Raw genomic sequence first — 16,624 nt, 5'->3', positions numbered from 1 at the left:
AGGTTACTTAACTGAGGCCTTGGGCAGTTACATAACATCTTCATGTCATACATTTAGAGTGTGAAGCCAGGATTAAATTCTAGACAGATTGTAAGCTTTAATCTCTTTGCTACAGCTGCCTTTCTTATAGTGTCAGTATTGGAATAAACAGTACTAGTTCTTCTTACCTAGGGGAATTTAAAAATTTTTATTTTTTGATTGATTTGAGATGAGGGAGAGAGGATAAAACCTCCATCTGTTCCATGTATTTATGCATTAATTGGTTACTACTTGTGTATTTCTGACTGGGATTGAACCTGTAACCTTAGTGTATTAGGATAATGCTCTAAGCAATTTAGCAACCCTTCCAGGGCCTAGGTGAATTTTATTGATATGCATATTCTTTATATTCTTAGGTTTCGGATGGAGCTCTGCGATGTTTTGCATCATTAGCTGACCGATTCACCCGTCGTGGTGTTGACCCAGCTCCATTAGCCAAACATGGATTAACTGAAGAGCTCTTATCTCGAATGGCTGCTGCTGGTGGTACCATATCAGGGCCATCATCAGCTTGCAAACCAGGTCGCAGCACCACAGGTGCGCCTTCCACAACTGCGGATTCCAAATTGAGTAACCAGGTTTCCACAATTGTAAGTCTGCTCTCAACACTTTGCAGAGGCTCTCCAGTAGTCACACACGTAAGAATGTTTTTTGAATTATATTTATAATCTTTCAGAAAAAGTGTTTTTATATAATGTAAATATATTAAACTTTACCCCATTCTCTTTCTAGGATCTTCTGAGGTCAGAGCTTCCAGATTCAATTGAGAGTGCATTGCAGGGTGACGAAAGATGTGTGCTCGATACCATGCGTTTGGTTGACCTTCTCTTGGTGCTATTATTTGAAGGACGAAAGGCTTTGCCAAAGTCTAGTGCTGGATCTACAGGCAGAATCCCAGGACTCCGGAGATTGGATAGTTCAGGGGAGCGCTCACATCGGCAGCTTATAGACTGTATTCGAAGTAAAGATACTGATGCCCTTATAGATGCAATTGACACAGGAGGTTGGAAAAATTTTTTTAATATAAAAAGAAAACTAAGCCCTGTCTGGGTGGCTCAGTTGGTTGAATGTCTTCCCATATAACAAAAGGTTGCTAGTTTGATTCCTGGTCAGGACACATAGCTAGGTTTTGGGTTCAATCCCGAGTCGAGATGCTTACGGGAGGCAACTGATAGATGTTTTTCTCTCCCTCCCCCTTCTTCTCTCTCTAGAATCAATAAAATATGTCCTTGGGTGAGGATTAAAAAAGAAAAAGAAAACTGAGATAAGGAATTATGTAGGCATTTTCTAGTTTCTAGATTTTGAACAGTATTTTTAGCAATTGTGCCAGATAATGACCACAAACCTTCAATAATCTCTCTCCTCCCCGTGTATATAAATATCAGTCTTGTATGTGGTAAGACCTTAGTAAATGCTGCTTCAATGAGTAAATGAAATTTATCTGTTTTATTGCCAGAACGAGATCATTCCAATTCTAAGGTGACTTACAGATTGAATTTAGGGCTGTATAACAAATTTGGTGCAAGTTAGTTATTATTATATATAGTAAAATTTCTAAGACTGCTTCATGAAGTTATGAATAAAATATAGATTGGTGAAAAATGCTTCTGGCTCATCAGACTTGTCTTTTGTGTTCTTTTTAAAACATTTTTTAAAATTGATATTTATAGAGAGAGGGGAACATTGATTTGTTGTTGCACTTATTTATGCATTCTTGGTTTCTTCTTGTATGTTCCCTGACTTGGATTGAAATGGCAACCTTGGTGCATCAAGATGATGCTTTAGCCCTGGCCAATGTAGTTCAGTTGCTTGGTCATCATCTCAGGCACTGAAAGGTTGTTGGTTCAATTTCTGGACAGGCCACATGTCTGGGTTTTGGGCTTGATCCCCAGTAGGTTGCATGCAGGAGACAGCCAATCAATGTTTCACTCTCATGTTAATGTTTCTCTCTCCCTTCTTCTCTCTCTAAAAATCAATAAATAAGATTAACAAAACAAAACACAACACTCTAACCAACCGAGCTACCTGGCCATGGCCTATGTTATTTTTATTAAAAATGGGGATTCGTTTTTTTTCCATAGGTAGGGCATTAAGTAGTTAGTACCCTATTGAGTTGTGTTATGTATTAATTATTTTCCATTTTTGTCTTGTTTATTTTTAAAAGTTAAATCCTTATAAATCTTCAATGGTTTTAAAAATTTTAGAATACTTTTTCTTAGCAGAATTTATGTTTGCTGATTATTAACTACTTTATAGTTTATCTAAATGTTTAAAATTGGCTCTGTATTTAGTGATTATTAATGGTAATCTTTAAATGGCTCCCACTTTAGAAAAATTGGTATTATTTTGTTGCCTTTAAAAAATTTTTATTTTTTTCCCTTTAAACTTCTAGCCTTTGAAGTAAATTTCATGGATGATGTGGGTCAGACTCTGTTAAATTGGGCCTCAGCTTTTGGAACTCAGGAAATGGTAAGCTAACAAATAACAGTTAATGTTTTAAATCAAAGGTAGAAATATTAATAAAGCAACTTTATGATTCTTCATCATTTTACAGGTAGAATTTCTTTGTGAAAGAGGTGCTGATGTTAATAGAGGTCAAAGATCATCATCATTACATTATGCTGCATGTTTTGGAAGACCTCAAGTAGCCAAGGTAAAGTTCAGGTTTTTAAATTATTAATTTAATATTTGACACATATATAATTCCAAAATTAGAATGTTATAAAGACTTCTGTTAAGTCATTCTTTCATGTCATCTTTTAAAAAAATTTTAACGTTTATTTTTAATTGATTTCAGAAAGGAAGGGAGAGAGATAGAGAGACAGAAACATCAATGATAAGAGAGAATCATTGATTGGCTGTCTCCTACATTTCCCCCTACTGCGGGGAGGATCAAGCCCACAACTTGGGCATGTGCTCTTGGCCGGAATCAAACCCGGAACCCTTTAGTCCACAGACCGACGCTCTATCTCCTGAGCCAAACCAGCTAGGGCTCATGCTATCTTTATTCACTCCATTTCCCCTTGCCCACTATAGATAAGCATTTTTTATATTATTTCTTGTTTATATCTTTTTAACATTTTGATACAGATACAAACAAGCAAAAGTATGTATGCTGATTGCCACCTTATATAAAATGTAACATATACACACTGATCTATACTTTTTCTGTTCCCTTTAATGATATAAAATGAAGACCTTTTACAAAGTTGGAGAGCTTTTTTATATCTATATATTTGCTCTGTGGATGTATTGCAAGTTTATTCAGCTACTCATTTAAAGTTTCTTACTTTTGGCAATGAATAATTTTTTACTGGCATACCTCTGTGATATTGCAATAATGAGATCCATAATCCTTTGGCTGATGGAGAGTCTTGCTTTCCATTTGTAAAAAACAGTATCTTTGCAGCATAATAAAGCAAAGTCCAATAAAATGAGGAAATCCTGTACATTTTTCTATTGTGTCTATTTAATAGTAAATCAAATATTCTATTTGCAAAAGAATCATAGTATTTTTTTAAATTTTATTCCAGAGAGGAAGGGAGAGGGAGAGAGAGTGAGAAACGTAAGTGATGAGAATCACTGATAGGCTGCCTCCTACACACACCCCCACTGGGGATTGAGCCCACAACCCAGGCATGTGCCCTTGACTGGAATCGAACCTGGGACCCTTCAGTCCACAGGTCAACACTGTCCACAGAGCCAAAACAGCTAGGACAGAATTACCGTATTCTTGACTCTTAGTTTACCAAAAACAATTTGGAGAGTTCTTTATACAATTAGGAGAAATTGAGGTTCAGAGAGGTGTCAAATGGTAAAGATTGAACCAAGTATATTTTCTAGGTCTCCAGAATCTTCTTATTGTGAAGTAATTTGGTATAATACAATGTTAGTTGGCAACAAAATCAGGCACACCTGGATTCAAGTCTTAGCCCATTAACAAAAAGGCTGTATGGCCTTGGGCAAGATTCTTAAGTTTAACTTGCAATTTTATCAATAAAATGTATATATACTCCTAGCATTATTATTATAATAACTAGAGGCCTGGTACACAAAATTTGTGCACTGGGGACAGAAAGGATGGTTCCTCAGGCCAGCCTGCACCCTCTCACAGTCTGAGAGCCCTCGGGGAGGGGGGGGGAGGGATTTCCGACTGATGGATTAGCAGGCCTAAACCAGCAGTCACACATCCTAGTGCTACTGCAGAGGTGGGAGAGGCTGAGCCTGGCTTTTAGCTGAGTGGCGCTCCCCCTGTGGGAGTGCACTGACCACCAGGGGGCAGCTCCTGAATTAGTTTTTAGAATGCTCTCCGGTGGTCAGTGCGAATCATACCAACCAGTCGTTCCGCTGTTTGGTTGACTTGCATATTACCCTTTTATTACATATATATATATATATATATATATATATATATATATATATAAGATTAGAAAAATGCATGAAAAGTACTTAGTATAATAGTTGGCCTTTCATAGCTGGTTGTATTGTCATTTTTACACTATTAGAACATTTTTTATGACACCTTAGTTTTTTAACCTGTGAAAGATGGTTGCTTCAAGCTTGAATTCTGTCAGTTTGAATTAGTTTTTAGAGAGAATGGGCTTCTAAGGGTGCTAAAAATTTTGATGAGCCATTTTTTGCCCTTTAGTATTTTAAAATTATGAGTGGGAGAGAAGGAGCCAATTGAATTGAATCTAATCCTAACCTATATTGATGAGCTACAGCTGCTATTACTGACAATGATATACTATGTAGTACACTAGGCACTTTAACTTGGGCAGCCAGTGTCTTAAATATTTAACATGTCTTTTTAAATCTTCACAGACTCTTCTATTTTTTTAATATACCTTAATGATTTTTTATAGAGAGGGAGAGGGATAGAGAGTTAGAAACATCAATGAGAGAGAAATATCGATCAGCTGCCTCCTGCATACCTCCTATTGGGGATGTGCATGCAACCAAGGTACATCCCTTTACCGGAATCGAACCTGAAACCTTTCAGTCCACAGACTGACACTTATTTTTAATTGATTCTAAGATACACCTCCACATTGTTTCCCTACCCCCACATGCAGTTTTGCATCTCAAATAGGAAATGTTTTATAATTGCTCTTGGACACATAAAAATTGCAGCATAATTATCATTACCTGTTCTTGCAACAAATATTGTGAAATGGATTTTAGTAACTTGAAAAAAAACCTGTTCTGATAGAAGAGAACTCTCAGAATGCTGTATCATTATGCTTTTATGGCTCAGATGTCAGCATTTTCTGTAGAAATACAAATATGGGTGACTCTGAATCAAAGGATAATTATGAAGAATTGTGCTCAGAATGTGAAGTTACAGAAATTTTCTAAGTTTATGTGAAAAAAAAATCTAACTTTTAAAAAGTTCTTTTAGTAAGTTAAAAAATGTTTCAAGCAAAAATTGTATTGTTGCAAAGTTTAATTGATATTGTTTCTTCTTTCTTAGTAGCTCTTAATGATATTTTGAATGATCTATGTCAGTAGTCGGCAAATCGCAGCTCGCGGGCCACACGGTTTGCTGTTCTGTTGACTAATGAGTTTGCCGACCACTGTCATATACTACCCTTTATCTCTTTGCACACAATATGCTACAATTGCCTAATTCTAACAGGTTCCAACTACACATTTAGCCTAGTCCAGTGGTCGGCAAACTCAATCAAAAGGGAAGCAAACATCATCAGAGCTGCGGTTGGCCGACCACTGATTATGGCAACTTTAGATTTCATGAAATTCTGAATATATTATGATTCTAACTCCAGCCCTTTGGAATTTTTAGCCAGTATTGTATACTTTCCTGATGTGTGTACTATGTATGCACTTATTTGTCATATTTATTTGTTCATTACATCATAACAAAGTTAAAAAAAACTACCTCTGAGGCTGATAGGAAAAATGTGGGTTTTGTTCTCTATTCAAAAGAGCTTATAGTCTGCTTGGGAGAGAGTCCAGTGTCCATTAAAAATTGGTGAACAGGCCCTGGCCATTTTTGGCTGAGTGGATGGAGCGTCGACCTGTGGATTGAAGGGTCCCAGGTTCGATTCCGGTCAAGGGCATGTAGGTTGTGTGCATGAGGCAGCTGATTGATGTTTCTCTCTCATCGATGTTTCTAGCTCTCTATCCCTCTCCCTTCCTCTCTGTAAAAAAACAAATAAAATATATATTTTTAAAAATTGGTGAACAGGCCGAAACCGGTTTGGCTCAGTGGATAGAGCATCGGCCTGCTGACTGAAAGGTCTTAGGTTCGATTTTGGTCCAGGGCATGTACCTTGGTTGCGGGCACATCCCCAGGGTAGCTGATCAATGTTTCTCTCTCATTGATGTTTCTAATTCTCTATCTCTCTTCCTTCCTTTCTGTAAAAAATCAATAAAATACATTAAAAAAATAACTTACTTTAAAAAAAAAAAATGGTGAACAGGCCCTAGCTGGTTTGGCTCAGTGGATAGAGCGTTGCCTGTGGATTGAAGGTTCCCAGGTTTGATACCAGTCAAGGGCATGTGCCTGGGTTGTGGCCTAGGTCCTTGGTAGGGGCGTGCAGAAGGCAGCCAATCAATGACTCATCATTGATGTTTCTCTCTTCCTCTCCTTTCCTCTCTGAAAGCAATAAAAATATATTTAAAAATATTTGTGAACAGTGTGATTAGTACTTAAGACCTAAATTTTGTAGTGCATGCTAGAAGAATTGATTTAACTTGGTTTTGTTGATTTAATTGGTAATATGTAGGAAATGATGAAGATGATTTCCATGTCACAAACTGAACCTTCTCAGATATTGGGAGGAGTAGTTTGATAGAGAAGATACAGGTTCATATGTGAACATACTAAATTTGATTTGTTACTAACCAAGTGAAATTAATCTATACTTTTTTTCCCCAAGTTATAAATAGACAACTTTTATGGTGATGTATGTAAAGACAGATTTGAATTGATATCTGCTTTAAGTAATTCTGTAAGTCAGTAATCTAAAGTATATGTGTACAATCTAATGATTGCAGAGTTGGATAGTAAAGAAATAAAGTGTTATTATCTTCAAATTAAATGCCTTTCTTTTTTAGACTCTATTACGACATGGTGCAAACCCAGATCTGAGAGATGAAGATGGGAAAACTCCATTAGATAAAGCTCGTGAAAGGGGCCATAGTGAAGTAGTGGTTATTCTTCAGTCTCCAGGTGAGTGGTAAAATCTTGCCTGTCAAACCATTTGCTCTTATTTTTCAGGTTTACTTCCATAGGAGTAGCTTTTTGTAGACATTAACATTATGCAGGTGCATTATTTCTATAAAGTCAAATAATTACATACATACACACATTTACTAACCCTTTAACACGGTACTGTCGGTGTTCTTAGAGACGATGGCTGTATGATTTCAAAGAGCCCAAATCAAACATTTAAGAAGTCTGGAAATACCATAAAGAGTTGTTGGGTATTGTGTAGATGATGTATGTACATTGACCGAATTTTTAAGTTTTCATAGAATATATGAATGCATAACCTCTGTGATATAGTTTATAGAATTCAGGTAGAATATTCAAAATTATCTCCTTAAGTTGTGATTTAGCTCATTGGAGGTGCTAATATTCTTCAGTATTCTTACAAGCACCTTTGATAGATACAGCTTCTTAATCTCAATTTAATTATTGATAACTAGGGATAATTATAGTTTGGAGTTGGGTAAATTTTTATATTTTTTATTGAAAGGAAAATTTTCCCAAAAATTATTTTACTGAACAGTATTTGTTTGCAGGTGATTGGATGTGTCCAGTTAATAAAGGAGATGATAAGAAAAAGAAAGATACAAACAAAGATGAAGAAGAATGTAATGAGCCAAAAGGAGATCCAGAAATGGCACCCATATACCTGAAAAGGTTATTGCCAGTGTTTGCACAAACATTTCAGCAAACTATGTTACCTTCAATAAGGTAGTTATTCATACTCTTTGTACTTACTAATTAAATTATATCAATTATATATTTTATCTCCTGTTTCCACAGGATTTGGGGTGTATCTTAATATTGGAAAGATATAATAAGAATAAAAATTAGATTATTGGAGAGTTAAATCTTTTCTTCTGATCTGATTTATGAGAAGTCGTTTAGAAAAGAAAGAAAGATGAGGATTCTAACAGTTTTCATAGCTTTCCGAATGTCAAAAATCTTGGGGAAATTTTGATAAGTAAGCAAACATTTATTGAGCTTTATGGAGGCTTTTTTGGTAGAGTTAGTGTGATACAGTCTTTGGAGAAGTTGCCCAAAGAAATGAGACTTGGGTCTTGCTTACTGTACTTTGGAAGGCTAATGAGAAAGACCAGTAATTCAGAGTGATAATTGATAGATTAGACATATAATGAGTCCTCTGGAAATATAAGTTGTTTAACAACTAATTGGCCTGGGCAAATTGGAAATGTTATGCAGAAGTGAGATTTAAATTGGGTTTTAAAGGATACTTGGGTGTTTTCTAGACAGACAGATTTAGAAGCATCATTGGGCACTGGTATGTGCAAAGCTTGGAGGTATGAATCATCCATCCTGGTGCAGTTCTTGGTGGCTCTCCCTCTACAGCACATGTGTCAAACACAAGGCCCGCGGGCCAAATCCAGCCCGCCAGGCCTTGCAATGTGGCCCGCACCGCGCTGTCATCACTGCACTCCGCTGTCAGTTTATGACATTGTCAGTTTATGACTGTTCAGTAAACCATTCGGCCCGCGATTTAGGCTGGATTTTAGATTTTGGCCCTTTCTCTGATTGAGTTTGACACCCCTACTCTACAGTGTGTATGTTTAAATATATATATATATATATATATATATATATATATATATATATATATATATATATATTTTTTTTTTTTTAATTGATTTTTAGAGAGAGGAAGGGAGAGAGAGAAACATTGATGGCTACCATCTGCATGCACCTGACCAGGGATCCAGCCCACAATCTGGGCATGTGTCCTGACTGGGAATTGAACTGACAACTTTACCTTATGGGGCACCAGAAAAAGCTCAACCAGCTAAGCCACATGAGCCAGGGCTACTGTGTATCTGTTTATAGTCTGCCATTTCTATCCATTTCATGCTAATCCTCTGATCCAAAGTCATAGTTTGTAGTTTTAACACTGTAGTCTTTAATTTTCTCTTGCCCCTTAATAGTATGTTCCTACATATGAAGCTGAATTATTTTTTAAGTTACAATTATGTCATAATCACTTTTAAAAATCATTTTAGTAGCTTTCAATGGCTTTAAATAAAACCTAACTCCTTCACTCTCAGGTTTGCAAGGTTTACATAAGTCCCACCCAGCTCTCTGACCTTTGTACTATCTAACCTCTAGACCAGTGTTTCCCAACCTTCTCTCATGATGAGAATCACCTGGTGGAGTTGTTAAAACACAGATTCCTGAATCCCAACTAAGAAGTGCTAAACTAGAATTTTTGAGAACATATAGGTAAAATTGCATATCTAACTTAGTGCTCTGTATATAAAATCTGTCTTAGAGCACTAGTTAAGTATACAATTTTACCTATATGTTCCCAAAAATTCTAGTTTAGCACTTCTTAGTTGGGATTCAGGAATCTGTGTTTTAACAACTCCACCAGGTGATTCTCATCATGAGAGAAGGTTGGGAAACACTGCTCTAGACCATTACAGTTCACAGTTCTACGTTTGTATTTCTGGAACACTCGAAGTATATTTTTACCTTAGGGCTTTTTCACTTATTTCCCTTTTAGGAAACTTTCTGTTTCAAAGTCTATTGAATAGTTGGATGCTTCATATCATTCAGTTCTCAGTTTAAATGTTACATCCATTGATATGTATACAACTAATTTAAATTTACCCCTAGGACACCTTTGACATCAATCTTTATGTTTTACTGTCTCTTTTACTACACTGTCAAAAATCTTGGCGCTTTTAGTGTTTTTGTTTTATTGTCTTTCACTCTTTTAAAGTAAGTTCCATGAGAGCTGGCCTTATGTACTGCTGTATTCCTACAAAGACAAGGAGGTTTAGAATAGGGTTGTATTTAGAAGGTCCTCAATAGGTAGTTATTGTACTATATGATTGAATGAGTGTGTTTTGTTAGCAGTTGTAAATAGTTTGATATTAATGGAGTATGGGATATGTTTAGGTAGCCAGATCAATGAGTAATATTAAAAAGGTAGGCAGGAGCCGGGACCGGTTTGGCTCAGTGGACTGGTATAGAATAATTGACATGTAACTGTGTACCATATAATGATTCGATGTATATGTGTCTCTTGTAAGATAGACTGAGGACTTCCCACTTTGTTTTTGAAGAACAGCTACCTTGAATTTTGAAGAGGTCTGGTATAAATAAACATCTTTGGAGTTAGTGTCAATAAGACAAAGATTGAGCTCATTGTTTAGCATAGGAAATCTGAGGATTCATTTAATTTTTTAAAAAATTACAATTTAAGAGAAATTAGACTTTTATAAGGGGAAATTGTTTTTGGATGAGAATATTTAATCTAAGTATAAATTCTTTCAAAAATTGATAAATTATGCAGTTCTAAAGAAAATACAGAATTTGGTTTAGAACTTGATAGGTCTTAAAATTCATCTGGAGGAATAAACAGGTGAGATTATTATTGATATTTTTCTTAAATATTTTTTATTGACTTTAAAGAGGGAGAGAGAGATAGAAGCATCAATGATGAGAGAGAATTATTGATTGGCTGCCTCCGCACGTCCCACACTGGGAAGTGAGCCTGCAACCTGGGCATGTGCCCTGATCGGGAATCGAACCTTGACCTCTTGGTTCATAGATTGATGCTCAACTATTGAGCCACCCTGGTCAGATAATAGGTGAGATTATTTAAGAAAAATCTGAAAAGCAAGTATAAACTTTCAGTAACTAAATCTTTATCATTGGCACAAAAGTTCATAAAAATCAGTGGAATTAACTGTCTCATTATGTAGAGGCAATTATATTTAGGAAATAAATGTTATTTAATGGAAGTCTCATAGACCACTTGAGAGAGGGAGAATTATTTAGTAAATGGTAATAGAATATCTGCTTTGTGGTTTAATTTTTAAAAAATCAGCCCTAGCTGGTTAGAGCTCAGCCAGCAGACTAAAGAGTTGTCATGGGTTCAGTTCCCGTCAAGGGCACTTACCTTGATTCCTGGCCCTAGTCAGGGCGCCTTCATGAGACAACCAATTAGTTGATGTGTCTTTCTCACATAAGGGTTTCTCTTCTCTCTCTCTCTCCTCTTTCCTTCCACTCTCTCTAAATCAATGGAAAAAATATCCTTGGGTGAGGTGTTTTTTTTTTTTTTTAAAGAGTACTTTTTAGCAGAGTCTATAACACCTAACATTGGATATTTTAGTTTTCATTAATGTATAGTTACTTATTGTTTTATTTCAGCTTTTTATGACTTCCTAAAATTCTTTTACTTTTTAAGGAAAGCAAGTCTTGCTCTGATTCGAAAAATGATTCACTTTTGCTCTGAAGCATTGTTAAAAGAAGTTTGTGATTCTGATGTTGGTCACAATTTGCCTACAATACTCGTGGAAATCACTGCAACGGTCCTTGATCAAGAGGTCAGTTTTTAATCTTTATTTAAACTCCTGTAAATTCCCTTAAGGTAATGGTCAATAAAATAATTTAACTTTTGTCCTAATTGAAGAAATCATTTTGTCTGTGCAAATTATTGTTTGTTTACTCAAAAAAACTGAACTTGTTTTTATAATTTTTTCTTAATTTTCTTCTCCTCTCTTCCCCCAGGATGATGATGATGGCCACTTGCTGGCTTTGCAAATCATAAGGGATTTAGTAGATAAAGGTGGTGACATTTTTTTGGATCAGCTAGCCAGACTTGGTGTAATTAGCAAAGTGTCAACTTTGGCAGGTCCTTCCTCAGATGATGAGAATGAAGAGGAATCAAAACCAGAAAAAGTGAGTGATCTTAATTGCAGTGGTATCAGGAATAAAGTTTTCTAGTGGGTTTTGACAAAATAATGACAATATGCATTAGAACTATATTTTTAAAAACTTTCTCAATTTAAAAATGTTATTTTTACAGTGGGTTTTGACAAAATAATGGTAATATGAAGTGTAGTACTATATATTTAAAATTTTGCTCAATTAAAATATATAGATAATATTTAAAACATAGATAAAAGTTGCAAATAAAGAATATCAAATTATCCTCTATCCAAATTCACTGATTTTTGACATTTTGTCCATTTGCTTTATCATTTACACAGACTTTTATTTGACAGAGGCTCTTTTTACACATAGAAACTTTTTACACATCGAAACTTTATGCACAAAATCAGAACATTTTCTTTTTCTTTTTTAATTTTTTAAAATTAAATTATTATCTCTGTACATATGTTACCATTGTCCCCCCTCCCATATATACCCTCCCGCCCAAGAGTTTTGTGTCCATTGGTTGTACTTAAATGCATGTATACAAGTCCTTCGCTTGATCTATTATCTCCCCCAGATTTCCCTACCTTCCCTGCTGTAATTTGACAGTCTGCTTGTTGCTTTACTGTCTCTATATCTTTTGGTTCATCAGTTTATAATGTTCTTTATTATCCATAAATGAGTGAGGTAATGTGGTGTTTCTCTTTCATTGACTGGCTTATTTCACTCAGCATGATGAAAACCAGAACATTTTCTTACACAGTGCTACTATAGTTAGCAAAAACTAAAATTTATATATAACCATCTAATCCAGAGGTAATATTCAAATTTGCTATTGTCCTTAATAGCATTTTTTTTTTCTTGTCTAGAATCCAATCTAGGAAAACATAATCACATTTAGTCATCGTATTCCTAAGAACCTGCAACAGTTTCTCAGCTTTCCTTTTTCTTCCAGAGCCTTGGCATTTTTGAATAGGACAGGTCACTAGTTTGGACAGTGGCCCTCATTTTACTTATGTGCATGTGTCTACATGATTAGATTCAAGTTATGTGTTTTTAGCAGGCAGACTATAAAGAGATGTTGCTTCTTCTCAGTGTGTAATGTGCTTTCTCTCCCATGATGTCCTGTTGCTATTCTCTTGCTGATGATGTTAACTTGGGTCACTTGGTTTATAATGGCCTCTGCCAGGTTTCTCTCTTATAGTCATTCTTTTTTCTTTTTTAATTAATAAATAATTTGTGGTGCGGTAATTTGAAACGATGCAAATATGCTATTCCCGATTAAACCTTTATTAGTTTCAGTATTCATTGATAATTCTTACCTTAGATTATAAATTTAAAATTTACCATTTCTATCTTTACAGATGACCAACAGTGATTTAGTACTAACATTTAGTAGTGAATGCTTACTCTATATTACTGACAGAGTAGTGATATTTTTGAGAGGATGCTGAGTTATAGTTGTGTAATTGTAGAATCCTGAGGAGATGAGAGAAAGAGAATGGAGGGAGAGGAAGGAGGAGGAAGGGGGGGAGAGAGGGGAGTGTAGAGGGGGGGAGAGAGAGAAAGAGAGAGATTGATTTTGTGTGTTTCCTAAATTTAACAAAAAAGCAAACACTATGCAAATAAGGTGATATCTGGGTTCATCACCCCTGAAATTCTTGCATTCAAGATAATAGATTACGCATATTAGTAGTCTTTTTGTAGAAATTAACAAGCAGATTCTAACACATGGAGATGCAAGGTTCTTAGTATAACCAAAGAGACCCTGAAAAGTAACAAAGTTGAAGGACATACATCAGCAGATTTCAGGTATTATTATTATAAAGATATTATAGTCAAGAAAGTTAAGGTAGTGGTATAAGATAATGACCCACATACTCTATATGGTCAGATGATCTTCAGCCAAAGTGCTGAAGTGCATTTCAATCAGGAAAGGATGGTCTTTAAATAAAAAATGCTTGAATGGGGGTTGATAAAATAGGTGAATAGATTAAGAAAACGAACAAAAAAAGACAAAGAAATATCCCCAAACAAAAAGGGAAAGTGGGGTGGGAGTAAGTAGAAGAGGGTAAAGGGTAAAAGGATGCGGTGGGATAAATGGTGATGGAAGGAGACTTGACTTTGTGTGGTGAACACACAATATAGTATACAGATGATATAGAATTGTATACTTGAAACCTATATAATTTTATTAACCAATGTCACTCTAATACATTCAGTAAAAATTTTTAAAAGACTTATAAGTGGATAATGTATGCAAAAAATGAAATCTTGATCCTTGTCATATATACCATATACAGAATTTAAAAGAAAATAAATCATAGACTAAAATGAATGGAATAAAATTATAAAACTTCTAAAGGAAAAAGAAAATCTTAGTAACCTTGGGCTTGACAAAGATTTTATTAATATTTTTCTTAATATATTTTATTGATTTTTTACAGAGAGGAAGGGGGAGGGAGAGAGAGTCAGAAACATCGATGAGAGAGAAACATCGATCAGCTGCCTCCTGCACAGCCCCCACTGGGGATGTGCCCGCAACCAAGGCATGTGCCCTTGACTGGAATCGAACCTGGGACCTTTCAGTCCACAGGCTGACACTCTATCCACCAAGCCAAACTGGTTTCGGCAAGATTTCTTAAATAGGACATTTTAAAAGGTTAGACTATAGCCCTGGCCAGTGTGGCTCAGTAGGTTGAGTGTCGTTCTCTGCTCCGAAAGGTTGCCATTTTGATTCCTGGTTCGCACATGCAAGGGTTGCGGGCTCAGCCCTAGTAAGGGGAATGCAAGAAGCAGCTGATCAATGGTTTACTCTCACATTGATGTTTTTCTCTAAAAATTAATAAAAAATCTCTTTTTAAAAAAGGTTAAACTATAAATAACAAAAAACCAATAAATTGTATTTCACCAGAATTAAACTTTTGCTGTTCAAAATACATTGTTTAGAAAAGAAAAAAAATCAGAAAATTCTCTCAGATTTTTTTGTCTGAAAATATTTTAATTCGGCATTCATTTTGAAGAGTGTTTTCAGTGTTAGGAGGATTCTTGGGCTATCATTTTCCAGAACATTAAGAGATGTTCCATTGTCACCTGATGTGCATAATCCCTACTGAAAAGTTTGCTTTAATTATCAGTTTAGTTCTTTTGTGTAAATATAACTTATCTTTTTATACTGTGGCTTTAAAGATTTTGTCATTGTTATTTTAGCAGTTTGAGTTTTATATACTTTTGTTGTGTTTGGTGTGGATGTATGCACGTGCAAATGTTGGTGTCATTTCTATTCTGGATTGTTTAGTTTTCTTTATTTTATTATTATTATTTTTTTAATATATATTTTATTGATTTCTTACAGAGAGGGAGAGAGAGAGCTAGAAACGTCGATGAGAGAGAAACATCGACCAGCTGCCTCTTGCACACCTCCTACTGGGGATGTGCCCGCAACCCAGGTACATGCCCTTGACCGGAATTGAACCTGTGACCTTTCAGTCCGCAGACTGACGCTCTACTACTGAGCCAAACCGGCTTCTGCCTGGATTGTTTAGTTTTCTTTAATCTGCGGGGTTAAGGTTTTTGTCACATTCAGAAACTTTTCAGCTATTAGTTCAAGGATTTTCGACTCTGGCTCTTTGGAATACCAATATCTGATTAACTTCTGTGATCTCTGGGAACTGTTCAGCTTATACTTTTTAATCCTACTTTGCTCAACCCTATATGTGAGTGGCCTATTTCTCAGTAGATACTTATGGTGACTACTTTGCAGATTTCTAGTGGTCTGTTTTGCTTGACTCCTTCATCCAAAACTTGTTCTTCACATATTCTATTTGCCTTAACCTCTTCAAACACAAATCTCCACTTCCTCAACTTACTGCTGAACCGTGTGTTCCCGCTTCTTAATACCTTAGCCAGAAAATTGTGTCTGGACTTCAGGAATTTACTTTATTTCCATTTTTCTGGGGAATCACAGTCCCGTGTTATTCTATGTTTGAAAACATTTTCATATATTTTGTTTATTTTTTTAATTATTTTTTGCTTACAATGTATTGACAAATCATGTTCCTTCTTAATCAGTGATGGCCTGGGGATAACTACTTATATGTGCAGGAATTATCTATATTTTACAATCTTATTTTAGTGTTATAAGCTACTTTAGGGGGAAAACAGAAAATATTTTTTAAAAGGGTAAGTCTGTATAAATTTCAAAGTATATTTCTCATGTTCACATAGATACACACACATGTCAAATTCATATATGGTTTTGATGAATAGTCTCAATCTTTGAGTATTAATAAAAGTTTTTTAGGATACCAGGCAAGGCAAACAGTATTTTAAGGTGTGTGTTTGTTTGTTTGTTTTTTAGCATGCTTTAATTAAAGATTTTTTATGATCACAAGGAAAAATCCAGTATATTTGATTCAATTGGCTAAAAGTGACCCTACAATTTATTCTTCGGAGCTTCTCTGGTGTTTGTGCTAGGTCTGGATACCATTCATCTAGTCTAAACATCTACATTTTTTATTTATTTTAAAAAAATAATCAATTAGGCCCAGAGATGTCAACTAGACTCGTGGCCAACTGGTGGTCTGGTCTGTGAGGTCTGAAAGGTTGGTGACTGCTGGCTAGACCTAAGCTATTGGTCTTTACCAATATACCTGGAAATGTTGCAACATTATT

General features: G+C 35.4%; 1 protein-coding gene across 5 annotated transcripts in view; it reads left to right on the top strand.

Moving 5' to 3' along the window:
* Positions 1 to 16,624, top strand: part of HECTD1 (HECT domain E3 ubiquitin protein ligase 1) — a 90,930-nt gene that overhangs the window by 30,945 nt on the left and 43,361 nt on the right. For 4 of the 5 annotated variants that reach the window (XM_084874217.1, XM_084874220.1, XM_084874216.1 and 1 more), the window contains exons 5-12: positions 396 to 677; positions 772 to 1,042; positions 2,432 to 2,508; positions 2,594 to 2,692; positions 7,120 to 7,234; positions 7,810 to 7,984; positions 11,481 to 11,619; positions 11,804 to 11,974. In XM_084874217.1, the coding sequence (XP_084730343.1) occupies positions 396 to 677; positions 772 to 1,042; positions 2,432 to 2,508; positions 2,594 to 2,692; positions 7,120 to 7,234; positions 7,810 to 7,984; positions 11,481 to 11,619; positions 11,804 to 11,974 (1,329 nt within the window). The remainder of the gene's footprint in view (positions 1 to 395; positions 678 to 771; positions 1,043 to 2,431; positions 2,509 to 2,593; positions 2,693 to 7,119; positions 7,235 to 7,809; positions 7,985 to 11,480; positions 11,620 to 11,803; positions 11,975 to 16,624) is intronic. The other variant, XM_084874218.1, reaches the window with a different exon arrangement.

This window comes from Pipistrellus hanaki, assembly GCF_964339955.1.
Source record: "Pipistrellus hanaki genome assembly, chromosome: 1".
NCBI lineage: Eukaryota > Metazoa > Chordata > Mammalia > Chiroptera > Vespertilionidae > Pipistrellus > Pipistrellus hanaki.
This window is presented reverse-complemented; position numbering and strand designations above follow the sequence as displayed.